The sequence below is a fragment of the Archocentrus centrarchus genome, chromosome 1 (genome assembly GCF_007364275.1).
Source record: "Archocentrus centrarchus isolate MPI-CPG fArcCen1 chromosome 1, fArcCen1, whole genome shotgun sequence".
NCBI lineage: Eukaryota > Metazoa > Chordata > Actinopteri > Cichliformes > Cichlidae > Archocentrus > Archocentrus centrarchus.
Window position 1 is genome coordinate 22,519,504 of NC_044346.1, and position 22,110 is coordinate 22,541,613.

General features: G+C 40.4%; 2 protein-coding genes across 3 annotated transcripts; both read right to left on the minus strand.

Annotated features, from left to right (window-relative positions):
* Positions 1–1,649: 1,649 nt before the first annotated feature.
* Positions 1,650–7,511, minus strand: LOC115781514 (5,6-dihydroxyindole-2-carboxylic acid oxidase). Its single transcript, XM_075074374.1, is given in 10 exon segments — positions 1,650–1,981; positions 2,065–2,211; positions 2,292–2,471; positions 2,793–2,960; positions 4,225–4,429; positions 4,816–5,029; positions 5,835–5,943; positions 6,208–6,563; positions 7,448–7,488; positions 7,491–7,511. Coding segments are annotated over 10 exon segments (1,647 nt in total). The 3' UTR covers positions 1,650–1,775.
* Positions 7,512–9,163: 1,652 nt separating this feature from the next.
* Positions 9,164–21,896, minus strand: LOC115788094 (uncharacterized). 2 transcript variants are annotated; one of them, XM_030740997.1, is made up of 6 exons: positions 21,778–21,896; positions 20,317–21,480; positions 19,281–19,595; positions 18,434–18,551; positions 17,608–17,718; positions 9,164–9,863 (listed from the first exon to the last, which is right to left on the minus strand). In XM_030740997.1, exons 1-6 carry the CDS (start codon positions 21,824–21,826, stop codon positions 9,689–9,691), a joined length of 1,932 nt encoding a protein of 643 aa, XP_030596857.1. In that variant the 5' UTR covers positions 21,827–21,896; the 3' UTR covers positions 9,164–9,688. The 2 variants fall into 2 exon arrangements, with proteins under 2 accessions (XP_030596857.1, XP_030596865.1); XM_030741005.1 differs by lacking the exon at positions 9,164–9,863 and adding an exon at positions 12,438–12,493.
* Between the last annotated feature and the right edge of the window lie 214 nt (positions 21,897–22,110).

Here is a 22,110-nt window from a genome sequence, read left to right on the forward strand (position 1 = left end):
CTGCGCTGCAAAAATACCGATCCTCAGTAACGCAGTCCAGTGCTCGGTGTTAAAATCTTGATTCCCATAAAGCAAGATAAAAATATCCCAACCGGAAGATTTAGGTGCCACTACTTCCACGTCATTGCCACAAATGAGCAAGTGAAGTGGAAATTTGGCACAGAAAAGAAAAGCATGCACGCCAGTGTCGCTCAGTTGTATTCAGTGGCATAGCCCGGAGCAAGAAATAATTAGACCCGAATCATGAAATAGCAGACAAGGACTGCGTGACGTCATCTAATTATGGGTTTGAAAGCCAATCTGTCTCATTAAAAGCGGTATGTGAAGGTTCAAATAATGATTTTTTGTTTTTGTTTTTTTCAACAAATGGTTGTTAAAAGGATTTCCACTATTTCATCAGGAATTTTAGAACCAAATTGGTCCCGGAAGAAAAAAAATTCAAGTGATGAAAGTTAACTATGTTTTTTTTTTCATTTTTATTGATTCAAAAACCCTGATTTCTCACGGTGTAAATGAGCTTCTTTCTCAAATTATTTTATTTATTTTTTTTTTACTTTGATTAAAATTATGCTCGTTTTTTATGTTTAATAGCCCTGGCTTAAAAATCATCAAAATTTAAGGCCACGGGGTTTGAATAAGTTTATTATTACTGCTGCTCACATTAAAAAGATGAGACACCTCCACCTCCGTGACGTGTTCTCCCTGGGTACGGGCCTGAAGTCTTGCTGAAAGCCTCCAAAGCTGCAACGTGGGATTATAAATTGTGCGTGCTGTGCGCATTTGGACCAGTTAGCGCCCCGTCCGCGCGCCGTCTCACGACGTTATATATGTAAAAGTATCAACAAAAATTTTGGCCACAGTTAAAGTTAATTTAATAAAAATGTGTCAAAAGGGGAAACTGATCCTACAACCTTGTAGGTGTGGACTGTCTAGCAGCTTTATGATGCTATGATGATTTAAAATTCCACAATGACTTTAAAGTCATATTAAATTATGTCTTTGATATTCCCTACATGCAATTAAAAGAATCGATCCAAATTTAGAACATCTTCCGAAATGAAGGGGAAAAAATATCGATTTCCTCCTTTCGCAGTAATTCCTTAGATCCACTTGAGGGCGGTACATCTGCTGCTTTGAACACATGGAAATTTGCAAGGACTTGATCTGAGTCAGTGGTTAGAAGTACCATTACATCTAAATGGTATGATTTGCCCGTTGGCCTGAGGCTTGAGACAAGCAAATTTGTGCCTGCGGCAAAAAAAGTACTGCTTGTTCACACAGATATAGACCTAGTTCAAAAAAGAAGGAAATAAAAGGAAAAGAAGCAAAAACATCGATCTTGGCTGAATAGTTATCTTTGAAACGGATTATTTAGTCTGCATGCATAAACATAATTTGTCATCTGAAAATGAGCAGTGAGGTGGAGTCATTAAATTGTGCAGCAGAGATGTAGTTATGGAGAAAAGGGTTCAGTGCCAGCTCTTGTAGTCTTCAAGTGTTTACCAGTAGTTATTTGAGCGTTGGATATAAACTCCTTCAGTTATTATAAGCTTGGCTGCAGTCTGAAAATCTGCTGGATGTGCTCAACAAAAGATCCGCCAGACTCTGACTGCCTTTTAGTTCATAAAAACACACTCACAATCATCCCTGGGTTCAAACCTGTTCACTTTTATTAGAAGAATTGAAGAAATAAAAAAAAAAAAAGAAAAGAAAAAAGAAAAGAACACAAAACAAATGTATGTAAAGACTGAGTCCTCTCCAGGTAAGCGTGGATTTTAGACAACAGACTGTGATTTGTCCAGCCTGCGGTCGTCCTCTGAGTAGCGTCGGAAAGTTTCTCCCAACAGCGGCTCCAAGGCCTCAGCAGAGTGGTAGGAGCGAACTCTCATGGCGCAAGCTATGACACCACCCACCGCTGCCACAACCAGCACTGCTGCAATAACAGCTACAGTGATGATTTCAGACAGGGTGAAGGCACGAGCTATAAAGGAAAGGAGGGGAAGGTTATCAAGAATCCCTGGGTTTTGTGGATGTGGACATGTTTATATGTCTTCTGATTCTCACCCGGCCACTGGACCTCATATGAGTAGCCCAGGTTTTCTGGGGCAGACACAAACATCTCAGCATTGGTAACAGGAGGCCAGAAAGGAACCATGTTGAATCTGCGGTTGTGTCCAATAGGAGCATTCTCATCAGGGTACACAGTGTCACCTGGAATGAAGGAAGAATATGTTATATTCATCCTCCCAAATGATTTTTGTTACTGCATGTGAATAGTAACTAAAGTGTACCGGGTTGATGCCTGCGGAGCCACTCATCAAAGACTGCGTCGGTAAAGGTGTGAAGCAAAACAAAGATGGGATCATTGGGTGACAGATGAGTCTGTCCACCTGTCCCATTGAGGAAGAGGTGGGCCAGATTGTGAAGACTGCGGATCACAGGGTCATACATCCCCTGGGGGGCGCTGTAGCCTAGAAATTAAGGAAAAAAAAAAAGAAACCAAAAAAAAAAAAAAAGAAAGAAAACATTTAATGAAGGCTCTGATTTACCAAAATTAGGAACAACAAATGGTGTGTTGGAGCTAACCATATGTGCATGTGGGTGGAGGATTGAGTGAGTGCGTTTTTCTGGCTCTGTGCTTTCATATACACTCACACAGTATTCAGCAGCTTTATTTCCTGAGCTGAGCCCAAATGAAACTGAATATTTCCTTGGATGGATTTGATGGCAGGATGCTATAGCTCAGCTACTGCTTTGGTTCTGACCTATGAGTCATACTGGATCTGGATCACCTTCAATGGTGTTCCTGAAGCTCTCTGAAGAGGTGGAGTAGTAAGGAGGGGTATCGAAGGTGTTGAGCTCCAGACAGTCCAGGACATCCTGGGGCTCTGGCAGCCTCTGCACCATGGGCCGCGCGACGTTGCCTGCTGGGTTCCTCCTGATGGGACTGCTCTCTGTACCTTGGAGATGAAGACAGCACCCAAGATAACTAAGTCAAGTGAAATATAATTATGTTAATTAAAATAATAATAAAGATAACTTTTGGTTAGTGGAACACTAAGATGGAAGTTCAGACACAGGCCAGAGGTCCCAATAGATATGGTGAGAAATATGATTGAAAATGTTATGCATTATTTAACCACTTTATAACTCTGTGCAGGAGACTCTACTAGTTTCATCAGGCTTTAACATGACAGGATGGCAGTTTTCTTTTTTAATTATTCAATAAAAGTCAACAGTAGTGAGTGGGAGCTTTGTGACTGAACACAAGTTTTTTTTTTCTTTTTTGTCTCTCTTGCATGCATGATCTCTTTCTCTTTTTTTTCAGGCTTTTTCTCCTACACACAAGCACAAGTACATAAACAGAAGGCTACATAACTGAGTTGTCTGTCTGTTTGAAGATTATTCCCTCAGATCAAAGGAACCAGTAGACTGTTAGATTCCTGTCTCCAACAAGCACATGCACAAATGAGGCAACCCCCTTAACCCATTTAAGGAGATGTTGCTTGTTGATGCAGGAAATACCGAGCCTGTCATGGCTCTCTAAAGGGAATAACGAGACAGATCACTCACATGTTGTCCGTTCACGTGTTCAACCTGTTACCAAGAATTTTTTTTCTTCTTATGGCCTCTTTTTTTCAAGTTTGTTGTTGAGGCTCCACAGGGAAAGATGACTGACATTCCTAATTAACTGCCTATTCAGATGAAAAACAAATCCTTTATAAATAAGGTGTATTTGAATGCGGAAGAAAGGTAGTGAATTAGGCTTGTAATCTGGTGCCAGTGTGGAATGAGAGCCAATCCCTGCAAATCTGATCACTTAAATGCTAGCTTACATAGTTTTATCTTATTACTGAATAAGAATTCCCTTATTCTAGGTTAAATCTGGTGACCTATTAGGAATTAACACTGCGAAACTGGGCTCACTGAATCAAAAAAGCCTTTCAGAAAGCAGTATTTTCGAGATTCAGTGTGCAGCACTTCAGTTACACACAGCAACCGAGAAGGCAATGTTTAACAACTAGAGCAGTTTCAAACAAACTGAAGTAACAGCGAGCAATATCGAATTTAGCACAACAGCTGTGAGCTATTATTTATAGCAGCCTATGTTCTACATGCTCTCTTTATGAGCTCTTTGCCCTCTTTTCTAATGCAGCTGAGACGATGCTGTATATCAGCACTGTTCCGCTGCACGGTGAGGTGTGTTTCTGTGACTGTCTTTACTGTTGCAGATGGTGCCCATAGCGTCGTAGTCGTCCACACTCTCGCAGATGACCCTCCACTGTGAGAACACAGAGTTGGCGCTGATGGAGTTCATGTCAAATGTGCTCCTGGCTCCCAGCAGCTCATCTGTGCAGATGTCACAGTCACGGCCTCCAATGGCAAAGTTCCAGTAGGGCAGGGCAAAGGCAGGGTTGCCCAGCATGTCCTGCGAAAATTGAACAAGTGAAGAAGGCAAATGTTCAGGGAAGGATTGTTTGTAAAAGAACTGCGTTCTTGAATTGTTTATTTGAAAAATATGCAGGCTGGTCTTTTTCATCTATGTCCTTTAGATCCTTTTTTGTCTTCCCCTACTTCCCTATTCAGTATATTTCTGCTTTTGTTTTGTCTTTTCTATTTCCCACCTGTTTCACCCTTTCTCCCTGAGGATAGCATTTCACTCATAGCATTTATTTTCTTTTTTTGTCCCCCTCACATCATCGCCACTCCTCCTATCCTAACTTCCTCTTCCATTTCCTTATCAGCCCAAAAGCTCCTGTCTTTCCTCTTTTCCACTATCCCCCTCTTTCTCCCTCCCTCCCCATCTCTGCTCACCTGCATGTCTCTCTCCAGTTGCAGGAGATGAAAACGATGCCAGGTGACAAAACCTGGACCCTCGTGGGAGAAGTCTACACCTCCAAAGCTGGTCTGGCCTGGCCCCAGGTACGTCTTACTGACAGAGTAGTAGTGACTCCAAACAAAGTAATTATAAATGGTGATGTTCTCAAACTGTGGGGTGTTGCCATCAGGCCCGAACAACTCCTGGTACCTAAAGATAAAGGGTGAATGTCACTTTGTCACTTTGCATTTTTTCCTCCACACTGCTCCAAGATAGCCTGAATCCTCCAAACTCATCTTGATTGATTTGAAGTAAGTGAATGCATGGCCTTAGATGAACTATGCATGTGTTAAATGGTCTGCACTTTCATGATGCTTTGCAATCCTACAGATTTTGCTCATTGTTCCATTCACACACCGCTTCAGAGCCTGGGAATGCTATCAGTAGATAACACCGGTATATGCAGGTATTTGATACACATTTTAGTCCCTGGTGTGGCTGGTCAGTAGTACTTGGATTTCAGTGTGTGGCCTGTAACTAAAAATCTTGGGCGTGACCATTAATAATAGGAGAAATTTAATTTTCTGATCTGGAGGGTAAGTGATTTTTTTTTCCAACCTGCAGGTAAGAGTGGCTTCAAAAATGAATCTGCTGCAATCCTCAGCTGATTTAGAAGGAGGTTACTCACAGATTTATGTGCTGTTACTTCGAGGGTCATAATTCCCTTGACTCATGCCAAAACTGATCATTTGCTCTTCAGCCTACAGCTTTTACAGACAGCTGCCACGAGATACTTTCTGAGTTTACTCATAATTTCAAAGACACAGCATGGGTTCACCCACAGATACTGCAGAGCTCTCAAACTGCCAGACTCAGCTACACTGGGCTTATTGGGCAAATCTTAGTGTCTTTTACATGTGCTGATCAGAGATTCAAAGGTTGAAATCAACCCTTTAAAAGCAGCTAATTATATTCAAGATGAGTGTTGTGTTTTTTTTTGTTTTTTTTAATGTACCGTCTAGTACAGATGACCAGGTCGGGGTGGACAGTCTTCTTAGCTTGATCCAGAGCATTCACAAATGCCTGCTTTTCAGCTGTGCTCATCTGCATGATATTTCTCCTTACTGAGGTTAATGGGGTGGAGGAAGACAGGAAGCAAAGAAGAGAGAGAGTGGAGCGTTGTTAAAGAGTGGGAGGAATGAAGGAAGAGGAGAGGAGAGGAGAGAAAATGTTATTAAAAATTAACACTTTTTTTTTTCCTAGCAATAAATGCTGCCTTCATTCCCCTGGCTGATGTAGACCTGTGAAATCTTGAAGGGCACAATAGAAGATAGAAATTTTAAATTGTCTTGAATTTTTAGGTCAAAAAGAAGCATCCGCTCTCTTACCCACAGAGACCCTCTGATCACAGTTTGGTCCAGTTAGCCCGTGTCTGCATCGCCCACAGTTGTAGCCAGTGAAATTCCCGTTACACCTGCAAGTGCGGTTGAAGAATCTCAGCGGCCACCTCTCCCTGTCATCGCGCCCTGCGTAAGGATACTGAGGGCCATGGCGCCGACTGTCAGCGTCAATGGTCACACACTGCCCTCTTCCTGTGCTGGAGCCACACTCGTCTCCTGCCACGCCTGTTGGGGATGGGCAGCACTGTCCGCTCCGGAGCCCCTCAGGAGTGACACACTCCCGAGGGAACTGGGCCAGGGTGAGGGTGGCACACAAGGTCACCACCAAAACCACACTCGTCATGCTACCAAATAGAGAATGAGGTGAATAAGGATATTTTGAGGACATGAGGTGAGTTAGATGTGAGAACAAGGTACGAATAAAGTAGGTTGGATATTTTATAGAAAGACAAAGCGAGCAGGCATCTTTTAAATGTTGAGAATTATTGTTACACATCCTTCCTTCTTTTTCTGAAGCACTTATCGTGTTCATGGTTGTGTAGGGCCACAGACCATCCCAGAGCACATTTGGTAAGATGAAGATGAAAAAAATGGAGCACGTACACGCCATAGTCACTGAAATAAGCTCCAGAACAACTTACTCAGTATGTGTTCTCTTGTTAAAGCCAACTGTCTTAACATTATTCCAAAACTTCACTTCTTGCACATCCCTGCAGGCAGCACGAGTCATTATTTATAATTCACAAAGCCATTAGCTTTCAACTCTTACAAGTTCAGAAATGCTTTCAACAATAGACAGCAAGCAATGATTTGCTTCAACCTTTTTTTTTGTAGTTAGATTTGCGTGCCTTTTGTGCCTTCTGAAGTTTGTTGATTAGAAATGAATGAAGGCGTGACTAATAATTTGCAAGAACAATTATTTAACAACAAAACACCACCTAAAAAAAATGCTACCAATGTAAAAAGGGGAAATGCTCGACTTGTTTCAGCATATTAAAAATAATTGCACTACTCAACAAGTCAGTGCATCACCTGCTGGGTTCTGTTTCGTATCATCATCTGAAACAAAACTGAACTTCATCTACATTAGTAGTGCATTAGTCCAATATACACTTTCCATTTGTCAAAGGCACTAAAGCAGATGATCATACTGTGTATGAGTTGTATGACTTTTGGGATTCAGTAGTTCATTATGTAAAAAAAGAATCAGTATTATTTGTCCCCCTACCTCTGTCTGTGCATGCTGCTCCTGTGTTTGCAGAACTGGAGTCTCCCCCTAAGAATCGGCCCATTTCCCTCCTCTGTCTTAAATAGCTATCAAGCACATGACCAGACCTTTGTGGAGCTTGTGCTAGCACGCACACACACACACACACACACATACACAAAATCAATACACATAGTACACACACACTGTACACACGTGCACACTTGTGGGTACTTGAGTGATCTCAAAAACTCATTCATGTACCTTGTGATCATAGAGCAAATGATGCCAAACTGTATGGGTACTCACACAGACACACAAAAAGGAAGCACTATACTGTAAGATAACATTCATGCTTAAGTCTTACATAAGAAAATTTTAGTAGTTTTAGCTAAGTTATACCATAGTGATGGTGTGAATCATGGACCTAACTTATAGTAACTTATAGTTAGGTCCATAGTTGTGTTTTTTTGCTGGAAAAAGTAGTTTTGCCTCTGCACATTGCCAAAGTAGATTGTAAATTAGGCAATCAAGATGTGATTGAAGTGCAGACTTTCAGCTTTAATTCAAATGGTTTTACAATAAATTTGAAGTTTAGGAACTGCAGCCATTTTTGTAAAAAGTCCCCTATTTTCAGAGGCTCAAAAATTGACTGATGAGCAGTTTCATGGCCAGGTTCCCTTGTAATTTCATGAATGAAGCAGCCATAATATCTGAGGTTAATTCAGACTGTCTCAAACTGTATAGCTTTACACTGAAATGTTAAATAGATGTCAATGCAAATGAGGGAGGCCCAGATTAGGTTGAAAAAAAAAAAATCTAAATATTCCTATCAGAGAGAAAACAAAAACTTTAGGAGTGGCCAAATCAACATTCTGCTATATTCACTGGCCAGCTCAGCAACACCAAGACCACAGAAGGCAGCAAAGGTGCATTTCCATGGTGTGAAAATAGTTTCACACCAGCTAATAAAGTCAAGAACACTGTCGAGGAGGTAGGAATATCATTGTTAAGGTCTATAATCAAGACCAGATCACTAGCATTTATTGATGATGTGACTGCAGATAGAAGCAGCAGGATGAACTGTGAAGTGTACAGGACTATACGCTCTGCTCAGATTCAGCCAAATGCTGCAAAACTGATCTGAGAGTGCTTCACAATGCAAATGGATGATGACGCAAAGAATTCTGCAAAAGCGACTCAAAAGTTTCTCAAGGCAAAGAAACGGCGTATTCTTCAGTGGCCAAGTCAGTCACCTGATCTCATCCCAATAGTGCATGCTTTATATTTACTGAAGCCAAAGCTGAATGTACAAAGAGCCACAAGCAGCTGAAGACAGCTGCAGATGCTCATGGTGATGTCCACGGGTTATAGACTTCAGGCAGTGATTGACTGCAGGAATTTTCACCCTACGTAAAATTGTGTTAGTTTGCCCAAATACTTTTGAGTATTTAAAAATAAAGTACTTTGTATAAAATTGATTTCAATTCCTAAACAGTTAATGCACTCCAATCCACTGTGGCAGTGTACAGAGGCAAAACTACAAAAAATGTTCCTTTGTCCAACAAATGAAGGACACAGACAGCTGTTTAATTTCTGAGGTCAAACTGTCAAATATACTAAACCACACAGTACAGGGCGACTACAGAAAAAAAAATAAAAAATCACAAACACGTTCCTCAATTATCATTTTAATTTGATATCACTCAAAGCACAAATTAGGATACACAAGTCAGGACTTATGAAGAATAAAAATCAAATCTTTTTTGTTTGTTTGTTTGTTTGACACTTCAATAAGGCAGTCTGTGTAACTGTCAGACTTGCTGATAAGCTGGAATGATTGCTCGTGGCAGTTCAGCAGTTGTGTACAGCAGGAGTGATATGGCCACTAACAGTTCCAGTGGCTAAAGAGTTTACAAACATCAAACCATCACACAGCAGTAGAAACATAAAAGTTTTATCACATTTGCAGACTTGCACATGCACACAATGTTTTAAAGCACACTTCCCTCTGTTCACTCATCCACACATTTTTTTTTTATTTACACATGCAGAAACACAAATGTCATATGTGCTAAGTATAAGATGAATGTACAGTAGTTATTACACTTGGGAATCTGAGGCAGTGTGTGCTGGGTTTGGTTAGGGTTTGAAATTTTAAGGTCATTCATTGGCTGTCTCAGTGGGATTGGGTACAGAGGAGGAAGGTGGCTCACTGGGCTTAATTTAGATATACTAGGAATGAACAAACAGTTGGACCCCCTAGAGAATAGAAGTCCTGAGGTCTTGTGAGGAATTTGGTCCTGATCCAGCATTGGCCCACTCATCTGTAGAGCTGGGCAGGAGGTCTGACATCGCTATTGCATGCTCATTTCCTCGCTGGATATTTTTTTTGGCCAAGGTTGAAGCCACATTAGATGGGTCAAATGCAGCTATCCTGGTAGAAAGGACAGTAGGGCAGTTGGCAGATATTAAACCGTTGAAATGAATAAAAGGAGAGAAAATAAGGCTGTTTGATAGCAGGAACAACAACACAAGTGCAATAGTATAAATTACCAGTAGGAAAATAGGATCAATTTCATACAAACGAGGATAAAATCTGTTTTGCGTCACACGAGAACAAAGACAGGCACCTTTCAAGAATGAAATTCAAACACACTTTCAAATGGCATGTTCATAATAGCTGTCAAACTGCTGTTAAATATGCTGCTTTAAATGCTAATATTCTCACTGGAAGGTCTGTTTATTTAATGATTTCCACACCAGATGGAGAAGCTTACAAACTGTGCTGGAATGAGATACCTGGGAGGTAATGACACACCTCGATATAAACTGATCGCTTGACATTATTGAATAATTGCAGGGGATACTTTCCTGGCTGAATGTTTGAAAAAGTCCTGAATGCATTTTTATTATGTCCTGGTAGACTACACCTCAAGGGCAACAATGCTGCCGTCCTAAGTGCACTTCCATTATGTTGCCTGTGTGCTGATTTTTTGCATGTTACCCAGATTCCTTAATGAGCGTAATGTCCACACAGCTGGAAGCTCAGGTGAGGTTTAGGTTGGTTGATTACAAATGGATATTAAGGCATTTCTATCCTCCCATCTCTGACTTTCAAGGTCATCTGCATCACGCATTCAAGTGTGGCAGGTAGACATTCAGTATGGATGGGAGGACTGAATGAGACAGAGCGCTGCCAGATAATTCACTCAGGTTGGGTCTCAAAGATGGAAGTGTGAGCTGGGCGTGGCTTCAAGTTTAAAACCCACTGAGAAATAATCCCAGAGCACTTTAAAGTTTTGTTGTTGTTGTTGTTTGTTTGTTTATTTATTTCAAGTTCCAAAGAGAAATTAAGTAAGATTTTTTTCTGCAGCTATGAGTTCAGCTAAGCTCCCTCTGAATTGTGCTTCAAAGTCCTTCAATGCAAGACAGAAGTGTCTGTAAATCACAGCATGTTCTGTTCAGTTGCATTTGTTTGAATTACAGTACCCTTGACTCCTGAAATACATTTAAAATTTGTATTTATTGGGGTGGGGGGGTGGGTAATGCTAACTAAGAACATTTTAGTAACATTTTTTAAAGTATTCTAAAAGTGAATTTTGTTTCAAACAGGAATTTTAGTTCTCCCGATGACAATTCGATTGTCACCGCTGCTACAAAGACACATTTCAAAATTACTGTGTCGACTTTAATAATTCAGTGCTGATTTGTTATTGTCTGTGCTAGGCAGGCATCACATTTCTACTTGGGGCTTGCACACATTCACTCACTCAAGCAACAAACAGTCAGCTCATATGTGATGTTATATACAGACTCTCAGTCTCAGCTTTTTCTTCTTTTTTTTTTGCTTACAATTCATTGTCACCACATGCATCTTTTCGAATCTGCTGGAGGAGTGTGGTTGCGGCCCGTTGCTGCACCGGGAGCTTACAGGAATAAATGAAAAATGAAACATGCATATTTTCACATGGTCAGTAGCTGTGCGCACACAACTCTGGCTTATTATTGATCCAAGCCTGCTAGTCTGATTAGCAAAAGCAGTGGTATTACACAGTAATGCTCTGGGTTCATGGGACTCACATTCCCATGTGACATTTTGAGCAGAATCCTGGAGCTAGCACACTGTTAACCAGCCAAGAGGGAATCAGCTGAGAAGCACACAGCTGGTGGTTCCTGAGAGCCACAAGTTTGTACTGTAGCTCAGTACGTGATGTTTAGTCAGGTCACAATGGAAGAATCTGGTTAGTGTAAGTGGCAAAGAGACTGAAACAGTATCAACGTGACTGCAACAGATGAACAAGATAAGTACTCTTTGTACACTGAGACATGTATACTAAACTTAACAGAAAAAGTAAGGAAATTTGTGTTTGGTTGTTGTAACAATGCTTCTTGGCAATAAATCTTATACTGTTGGAAAGCCTCTTTATTTCCCCTCAAATGGTGCCACATTTGTAAGGAAAATGCATTTGCGGCTTGAGCAGCAGAATTGAGTATGTGGGTTGCGCCTATGACAAAACTTAACAAATCTTCTCTGCCAATGCCAAACAGCTTATTCCGCTTCAGTTTTATTTCAACATCTGTGAAGGTTGTTTGTGCTTGCTTGTCCTAAAAAAAAACACAGTGTTCAAAAAAGTTAAGGGAACCCTTAATGGTCCAGAGCCCACTGGTGGTCATTTTGTAGGGTTTTGGCAGTGCTCCTCCTGTTCCTCCTCATGCAAAGGAGCAGATACTGGTCTTGAGATGGGTCGAAGACCTGTAAAGCTCTCCTTGTATAATGGTCAGTCTCCTAGTATTCAATTCAATTCAATTCAATTCAATTCAATTTTATTTATATAGCGCCAAATCACAACAAACTGTCACCTCAAGGCGCTTTGTATTGTGGGTAAAGACCCTACAATAATACAGAGAAAACCCAACAGTCAAAACGACCCCCTATGAGCAGCACTTGGCGACAGCGGAAAGGAAAAACTCCCTTTTAACAGGAAGAAACCTCCAGCAGAACCAGGCTCAGGGAGGGGCAGTCATCTGCCGCGACCGGTTGGGCTGAGGGGAGAGAAAGACATGCTGTGGAAGAGAGCCAGAGATTAATATCAATTAATGATTAAATGCAGAGTGGAGTATAAACAAAGTAAATAAGGTGAATGAGAAACAGTGCATTATGTGAACCCCCCAGCAGACTAGGCCTATAGCAGCATAACTAAGGGATGGTTCAGGGTCACCTGATCCAGCCCTAACTATAAGCTTTATCATAAAGGAAAGTTTTAAGCCTAATCTTAAAAATAGAGAGGGTGTCTGTCTCCCGAATCCAAGTTGGAAGCTGGTTCCACAGAAGAGGCGCCTGAAAGCTGAAGGCTCTGCCTCCCATTCTACTCTTAAGTATCCTAGGAACCACAAGTAAGCCAGCAGTCTGAGAGCGAAGTGCTCTGTTGGGGTGATATGGTACTATGAGGTCTTTGAGATAAGATGGTGCCTGATTACTCAAGACCTTGTATGTGAGGAGAAGAATTTTAAATTCTATTCTAGATTTAACAGGGAGCCAATGAAGAGAAGCCAATATGGGAGAAATCTGCTCTCTCTTTCTAGTCCCTGTCAGTACTCTAGCTGCAGCATTTTGGATCAGCTGAAGGCTTTTCAGGAAGCTTTTAGGACAGCCTGATAATAATGAATTACAATAATCCAGCCTAGAAGTAATAAATGCATGAATGAGCTTTTCAGCATCACTCTGAGAAAGGATGTTTCTAATTTTAGAAATATTGCGCAAATGCAAAAAAGCGGTCCTACATATTTGTTTAATATGTGCATTGAAGGACATATCCTGGTCAAAAATGACTCCAAGATTTCTCACAGTGTTACTGGAGGCCAAAGTAATGCCATCCAGAGTAAGTATCTGGTTAGACACCATGTTTCTAAGATTTGTGGGGCCGAGAACAAGAATTTCAGTTTTATCTGAATTTAGAAGCAGGAAATTAGAGGTCATCCAGGCCTTAATATCTTTAAGACATTCCTGCAGTTTAACTAATTGATGTGTGTCATCTGGCTTCATTGATAGGTAAAGCTGAGTATCATCTGCATAACAATGAAAATTGATGCAGTGCTTTCTAATAATACTGCCTAAGGGAAGCATGTATAATGTAAATAAAATTGGTCCTAGCACAGAACCCTGTGGAACTCCATAATTAACCTTAGTGTGTGAAGAAGACTCCCCATTTACATGAACAAATTGGAGTCTATTAGATAAATATGATTCAAACCACTGCAGTGCAGTACCTTTAATACCTATAGCAAGCTCTAATCTCTGTAATAGAATGTTATGGTCAACAGTATCAAAAGCTGCACTGAGGTCCAACAGGACAAGAACAGAGATGAGTCCACTGTCAGAGGCTCTAAGAAGATCATTTGTAACCTTCACTAATGCTGTTTCTGTACTGTGATGAATTCTGAAACCTGACTGAAACTCTTCAGATAAACCGTTCCTCTGCAGATGATCAGTTAGCTGTTTTACAACTACTCTTTCAAGAATCTTTGAGAGAAAAGGAAGGTTGGAGATTGGCCTATAATTAGCTAAGACAGCTGGGTCAAGTGATGGCTTTTTAAGTAGAGGTTTAATTACAGCCACCTTGAAGGTCTGTGGTACATAGCCAACTAATAAAGACTGATTGATCATTTTTAGATTGAAGCATCAATAATTGGAAAGACTTCTTTGAACAGTCTAGTAGGAATGGGATCTAACAAACATGTTGCTGGTTTGGAGGAAGTAACTATTGAAGTTAACTCTGAAAGATCAACTGGAGCAAAAGAGTCTAAACAAATACCCAGAGGTGGGAAGTAACGAAGTACAAATACTTCGTTACTGTACTTAAGTAGATTTTTCAGGTATCTGTACTTTACTTAAGTATTTATTTTTCTGACTACTTTTTACTTTTACTCCCTACATTTTTACGCAAGTATCTGTACTTTCTACTTCTTACATTTTCAAACAGACTCGTTACTTTTTAACGTCAGAGAGAAGTTTGCATTTCCGGTCAGTGCGCCTTCAAACATCTGAGACTAAATGGAGGAATAATAACATATAAGAGACAATCGTACTGCGTATCCTCCATCACCGGGGCTTATCTCGTACAAAGGGATTAAATAATTAAATAAATTAAAAAAACCCATATAATTAATGTATCATTTATAGCGCTATAATCGGGCCGGACCGAGTCCGTAAGTTGCGCTGCGGCACATAAACAGCTTAGCTAGCGCTACTGAAGAGGAGTGAGCATGAAGGGAGTAACGTGTGGCAGGTAAATGCAACGTTTCTAAATGCTCAACAAATATCAGCAAACACACAAAGTGTGTGCAGTTTGTCACACAGTGTGTCTGCTAGCTAAAAGAAGAGCTGCTGTATTTCAGGGAGAGCAAAGAGAGAGAAGTTCACTCAGAGATGGAGAAAGAGGACAGGAGAGAAAGAAGAGGTTAGAATTAAAGGTAAGGACTGGAAAACAAACTGAAGTATGCTGACTTTGTGTAATTCAAAGATTCTATGAAAATACTGCAGTTTAGTGTTTAATAAATAGGTTAGTTTGTTGTACTGTATTTACAGTAAAGCTCTGTGTTGGACTGGAGCACAGTGTTTGTGCTCATGGTCAGAGTTACAGGTTACATCAGTGCAGCAGAGATGAGTTTGAATCAAAGCTGCTGATGCTGAGATTCATTCACTGAATCCAACATTTCTACAGCCTGTATGCTGTCAGTGTAGGGGATGGAGATCAGCTCAGGTAGCTGTGAAATACTGGGTTACATCTTTGTGAGTTCAGTTCATCCACACAGAGCAGTAAACCTCAGAGCAGCAGCAGGTCAGCTGATCACAGCCTGCACACCAACATCATTTACTGCAGCTCACAATAGAAAGCTGTGATTCTTCTCCCCATGCAGAGCCACTACAGCTGATCTTAGGGTTCCTCCACCTTCTGAATCCCACTGTAACCCCTGAGTATCCTCATGTTGGTGTTTAGGTGGAGGCACAGTCACCCTCTACTATGGAGGACACAGAGAACAGAGCTGTGTTTAAATTCCCTTTCACAGTTTGTGGCCTACATAACAGATTCAAGCTGAGTGCATTCATTAGAATTAAAATTTAGATTGGAATAACATTTGTATTCTCATGTACTATTTTATATTATTACAATAATATATAATGAGTTTCGGTTTGTTTTACACAAAAATAGCAGGTAGAAACATCCTCCAAAGAACTACTTTTACTTTCTTACTTTGAGTACATTTCAGAGCCTGTACTTTTTTACTTTTACTTAAGTAAAGAAGTTGAACCAGTACTTCGACTTTTACTAAAGTATTTTTTAACACAAGTACTTGTACTTCTACTTAAGTACAGAATGTCAGTACTTTTGCCACCTCTGCAAATACCAGCAGTGCTGAAAGCAGCCGAACATGAAGAATAATCTTTGAGATGGTTATGAATAATTTTTTCTCGAATGTCTAAAATTTTATTAGTAAAGAAATCCATGAAGTCACTACTAGTTAATGTAAAAGGAATACTCGGCTCTACAGAGCTCTGACTCTTTGTCAGCCTGGCTACAGTGCTGAAAAGAAACCTGGGGTTGTTCTTATTTTCTTCAATTAATGATGAATAGTAAGATGTCCTAGCTTTACGGAGGGCTTTTTTATAGAGCAACAAACTCTTTTTCCAGGCTAAATGAGCATCTTCTAATTTAGTGAGACGCCATTCCCTCTCCAGCTTTCGGGTTATCTGCTTTAAGCTGTGCGTTTGTGAATTATACCACGGAGTCAGGCACTTCTGATTTGAAGCTTTCCTTTTCAGAGGAGCCACAGTATCCAAAGTTATACGCAGTGAGGATGTAAAACTATTGACGAGATAATCGACCTCACTGGGAGCAGAGTTTAGGTAGCTGCTCTGCACTGTGTTGGCACATGGCACTGAAGAGCATAACAATGAAGGAATTAGATCCTTAAACTTAGTTACAGCACTTTCAGAAAGACTTCTACTGTAATAAAACTTATTCCCCACTGCTGTGTAATCCATTAAAGTAAATGTAAATGTTACTAAGAAATGATCAGACAGGAGGGGGCTTTCAGGGAATACTGTTAAGTCTTCAGTTTCTATGCCATATGTTAGGACAAGATCCAGAGTATGATTAAAGTGGTGGGTGGGCTCCTTTACATTTTGAGAGAAGCCAAATGAATCTAACAATAGGTTAAATGCAGTGTTGAGGCTGTCATTCTCAGCATCTACATGGATGTTAAAATCACCCACTATAATTATTTTATCTGAACTGAGCACTAAATCAGATAAAAAGTCTGAGAAATCAGACAGAAACTCTGAGTAGGGACCAGGTGGACGATAGATAATAACAAATAAAACAGGTTTTTGATTTTCCCAATTAGGATGGACAAGACTAAGAGTCAGGCTTTCAAAAGAATGAAAACTTTGTCTGGGTCTTTGATTAATTAATAAGCTGGAGTATCTCTTCCACACTCTTGAGATGGCATGTATGGATGTGCCCTGAACTGGCTGCAAGTACTGTCTCATGTTACCAGTGGTAATGAAACTAACAAAAAGCAAAATTAGAGAAAAATCTGTCAGGAGGGATAAGAAGAAAGCAAAGTCATTCTTTTTTGTTTTTGTTTTTTTTTTTTTTTTTGTTTTTGAAATGAATTTGAGCCAGTGAAATGGATTTGCAGTGGTTTATGGTTCCTAACAGGACAGATTGATTTCCCTGAAGTTTAACTGATTCTGTATTATATTGTGACGACCAATAAGCTGATAAGTGTTCCCTCATTTTTTAAGAAAAAATTTTAGTTTAGTAATATTTTATATTGCACACCTATATGGATGGGTAACAGAATAAGAAAAAATTGGTGAAATGGAGTAAAAGAATGCTAGGCTTTAAGAAAAATTTGAACACTGTACATTATATGCCTCGAATGTGACTTTGCAGTCAGCAGATCTCAACTCAAGTGAACACCTATGGAAGATTTCAGAAGCACGGGTTATGTGTGTTAGATTACACTCCAAGCACCAGAGCTAAAATCACTTGGGAAAAATTCTGGCAGCTTTTGATGACTCTTAATGTTGTGCTTTTCCTTTATTTTTGCAGCTCCTCTTATCTCCACTGTATGTATCTATAACACTACAAGAGATATTAGTGAGAACATACTGTTGAGGGTCACCACTGCCTGCAGGCAGTGTGTCATCACTGTAGTCATCTCCGGTAGTTGCCTCTGGTTCAACACACCCTTCCTCACATGCACGCTGTAGGGCCAGGGTGCTGCAATGACACAAACACATAAACAATATCCCTTTATCACTATTATTACTCTTGTTGCTTACTCTTGACCTTCTACAAATTAACTACACGTTGCAATGAGTCATGTGGAGAAATAAAAAGTACCCGAATATATAACTGAAGAAAGACCGTTCTCCTTTGTGAACAGAGGAGGAAATACTGACCCAACACTGGATACGGTCTTCTGATTTCATCATGTATCCGTGCTGAAATGTTACCTTGAGCTCAGGCAACATGGAAAGCAATCATGTGCCAGTTCTGCTGTGAGTCCCATCTGTGATTGTAGCACTTTTGTTGCTACAACTAGCAATCAAACTATTTGTTTCAGATATCAGAGAAGAAGCAGTGGAAGGCGGCCGACACCAGCGTAAATGCAACAAATATTATTTACATTCTTCTTCATGAAAATAATTAAAAGGAAAAAAAAATGCTTTACAATTACTGAGTCAGACACAAATTCATGCAATGGTATTGTACAAATTTGTGTTGCAAAAGAAATGTGCATAAAAACTAGGCTGTTTGTAGTCAAACCTAATCAGTGTATAACAATGGAAGGCAGGCTTTAAAGGAATACTGTTGGTGAGAGATTAACAAGGTAGGCATTGTTGAATAGGGCTGTAATTTCAGTGTCTCGGGGGCTGTAAGTTTTGAATGAGTGTTCCTGTAGATCAAGTGAATGGAAGCTGGTGCTTCTTACTTGTTTCTGTGACGACATTTGATGATATAGATAATGATGACAACGGTCTCCAAAACCAGGAAAACTGCAGCAGTAACAGCTCCAATCTTCCATGTTTCCAGGCCTAGTTCAGTTGATTCTAAACAGATTCAATAAGGTAGAGAGAGGAAAAAAAACTGTAGGGCAGAGCAGGTGGAAGGCATTGGATTTAATTCTGATGGGCAGCCACGAGTGTGTCAAACTGCCCATCGAATGCACAAACGGGAAGCTCTTCTATGAAATGTGTGCAGTTTAATTACACGTCAGGGGGTTTTTTCATGAAAGAAGACCTTTCTGTGCTAGTGCTATATCATTTTAAACAGTCTGCCAGTAAAATTGTGCCAGCTCAAACTGGCATGTGAATAATGGCGCTGGATTCTAAGAAAAAAAAAAAAAGAAGTGTGAAGCAAATACAAGAGGCAGAAAATAGCATGTTGTAGCATGTGTGACAGGATGGTCCCAACTTTCTGGTCTTCCCCCACCAGTTAGAGTATAGTTAGCCTGCTCCATTGCTTACTGAAATGGAACAACTTCAAGTTGGCCATCTGCATATTTTGCTGGCAGAATCATGATAATGATGTGTTTTCTTCTTCTTTATTCTGCCCAAGTTTTTAATCTGAAAAGAAAAAAATCTCCTGTTGAATAGTCCCCAAACTATTTATAGCTTAGGATGTGTTTCTAAAAGGGTTTGAGAACTAGAGCAAATATAATATATGACTTTCAGTTACAGCTGCTACAGCAAGACTGCTGTACCTACCATGCTTGCATTTGTGCTATATGAATAGTCAACTGTAATGCATGTGTTGTTTTGCTTTTTATATAATTTTACCTGTTGTTATAGCTGGATCTTTAACTAGCTCATTGGTTTCCCCCAGTGCCTCTCCTTTGGTCCTGGGGTCTTCAGCTAGAACGTCATTCATAAAATTATCCAGTGTAGGTTGAGCATCAACTGGGTAATATGGGAAAAGGTCATTGGTTGGGGTGATGATCTCATTGCCATTAAATTTCTCATCACTAAGATTTTTTTCTTCAGTCTCCACATCAATGAGGAATAAGTCAGCAGTGGAAGCCTGGTTCTCAGGGCTCTGCTCTATGGTGATGCCAGCACCATCATCAGGTTCTGGGCCAGAGATCCCCGCCACATCTAGAAGTGAGGTTTGGTATGTGACACACACATGAAAAAAAAGCCAAGCAGTTTAGACTAAGGGTTTGTCAAGTGGACCAGTGTAATGTAGACTAATGTACAAATATGGTGTAGCTAAGAAGCAGTGATGGGTCATGATTTGTGTGCATTTGTAGTGGAAAATGTGTTTCACAAGTCCATTTTTGTATGCGCCACAATAACAATTGGACATGGAGAACTGGAAGTTTAGACTGATAAATTATTCATGTTTACATCAGTGTACTCAGAGTAGAAACTTCTGTTTGCTACCAAAAGATTTGTCTGAGTAAACAAAACAGAACCAGCTAGTGTTAAATGTTCTTATTCATATTATTTAGTTTGTTGGACACAGTCTAGTAACCAGTATTTTTGTGAAGTGCACTGAAAGGCCTAATTCAAGGTCTTACCTTTTTCAGAGCATGTTAAGATGCAAACAATGCAATACTTAACCAAATCTGTTGAGTCTAATGCAAATGCAAAGACTGTTGCAGCTTTAAGTTTTTATGACCCAAATTATAAGCTGGTTTTAGATAGTCTACATTTCAGACAGTTAACAGATACAGATGTACTGTGTAAAGTTAATATGGCAGCTAAAACTTTTTCTGTCTAAAAGATAAAGGATTATAGACTGAAACCTCATTTCTTGGTGTAGGTTACACTTCAGTTGCAGCACATTTTCTATATTTTTGCAACTCCACCTCACCTTGATCCACTTTTGCACTTTCAATTGAAGTCTCCAAAGCGACTTGCTCCTCTTCTGCTTCTTTTTGGTCGCCACTTTTATTCACCAGCACCACTGAGTCCTCCTCGATCACACTCTCTCCATCACTGTCATCTCCTTTTGCTTCCCCCACATTTGTACCTCCTAATTCTACCTCTACTCCAGCTCCTCCCTCCACTAAATTACCTTGTTCTTGTTCTTCTTCTGGTCCATTTGGCTCTTTTGCTATGTTTACCTCTTCCTCCTCTACTATTGGCTCTTTGACTATAGTTTGTGTGGCTTCTATGTCATAATTGTCCGAAGGCCATACTATTGTCTCACCTTCAATTTTGTCTACCTGAGTTTCCTCCTCGAGAGATTCTTCTTTTATCCAATCATGTCCTATCTGCTCCACATCAGCCACTCCCAGATTAAGTTCAGACTCTCCAACAGTCTGCTGCTCTGGCTCTCTGTGTACAGCCACCTCAATAGGTGGAGTTTCCTTTATTTCCTGTATTTCTGTTCCAATTGCACTTTTTTCTTCTGACAGTATAGCTATATCTCTGTTGTTCTCCTGAACTCTCCCCATTCCAGTTAAATCCCCCCTTGTTTCAGCTACAACTCTCTCTACAACCTCATCATAATATTCAGTTCCTAAGGTCTCGTCAATGACCTTCACACTGTCTGCTTCTCTGACTCCAGTTTCATCACCTTCTGTGGTTTTCTTCACAGATCCAGCTTCTATTTTATCCTCCTCCATGACAACTCCTCTAGATATATCTTTAGATGCATCCACCTCTGCTTCATCCTGCTTCTCTTCGACACTAGCATCTTCACCAACACCCATATTTTCATCTGCCTGAGAGTCGACTTCTTCCCCAGGTGCTTTCTGGACTGTGCCCGGATCCACTTTTGCATCACTCCCTCCATCCACTTGTCCGAGAGCGGCCTCTACCACCCTGTCCAGCAGCTCTTTCAGCACTTCCTCTGCCTCACGACCCTCCACCTGCTCTGAGACTTCATGCACAGCCTGCTGCACCTCCTTCAGGCTAGGAGGGGACACTACTGCTGGCACCATCTTTGCAAGGGGTAGCTCTGGTTCCTGTGGTGAGGTCTGTCCATAGTGGTGAGTTCCCTCAGTCGAGGACTGGATCGAGCTAGACAGACCTAAGGACATAGTAAACACCAAACAATCTGGAGTATAGTATGGCTAATGATTTTTATTTTATATTGACAGGGATGATGAATGTTGATGATTTAACGTGCCTAAGGATTGTCAATACATCAAATCTAAAGACATGTCTATTTCTACTTGTTCCGTCACTCAGTCATGCCATTATTCAGTCATTTTGGACATTATTGTTAAATAAACTGGTGGCTTGGAGTCAGCAAGCAAATGTGGCTCTTTTCATCACAATATCACAATACTATATACATAATCACAACTACATATTACTTCCCTACCTTTTATCATCAAAACCACCAGGAATCCATTCAAAGTGCAGTACTCCATGTGTACTCCAAATGTGTACTCACAGAACAATCACAGAACTTCCAGGAAGATTCTTTTAACTTCTTTTGTTCCTAAAAACCTTGCTCAAATGCCAAGTGTGAGTGTGCACACCACCACAAGACATACACTGATTGCGTAGCCTCCAGATGGTCGGATGGTAAATGCGGCCTGCCCAAAGGAGTGTGATGCTAGTACGTGACGAAGAAATGAGGGAGGGTGAAAAACAAACATCACTACGTTAAATATCGTCATCTCAAGGTTTCTCCGTTCCACCAGGTGTCTCT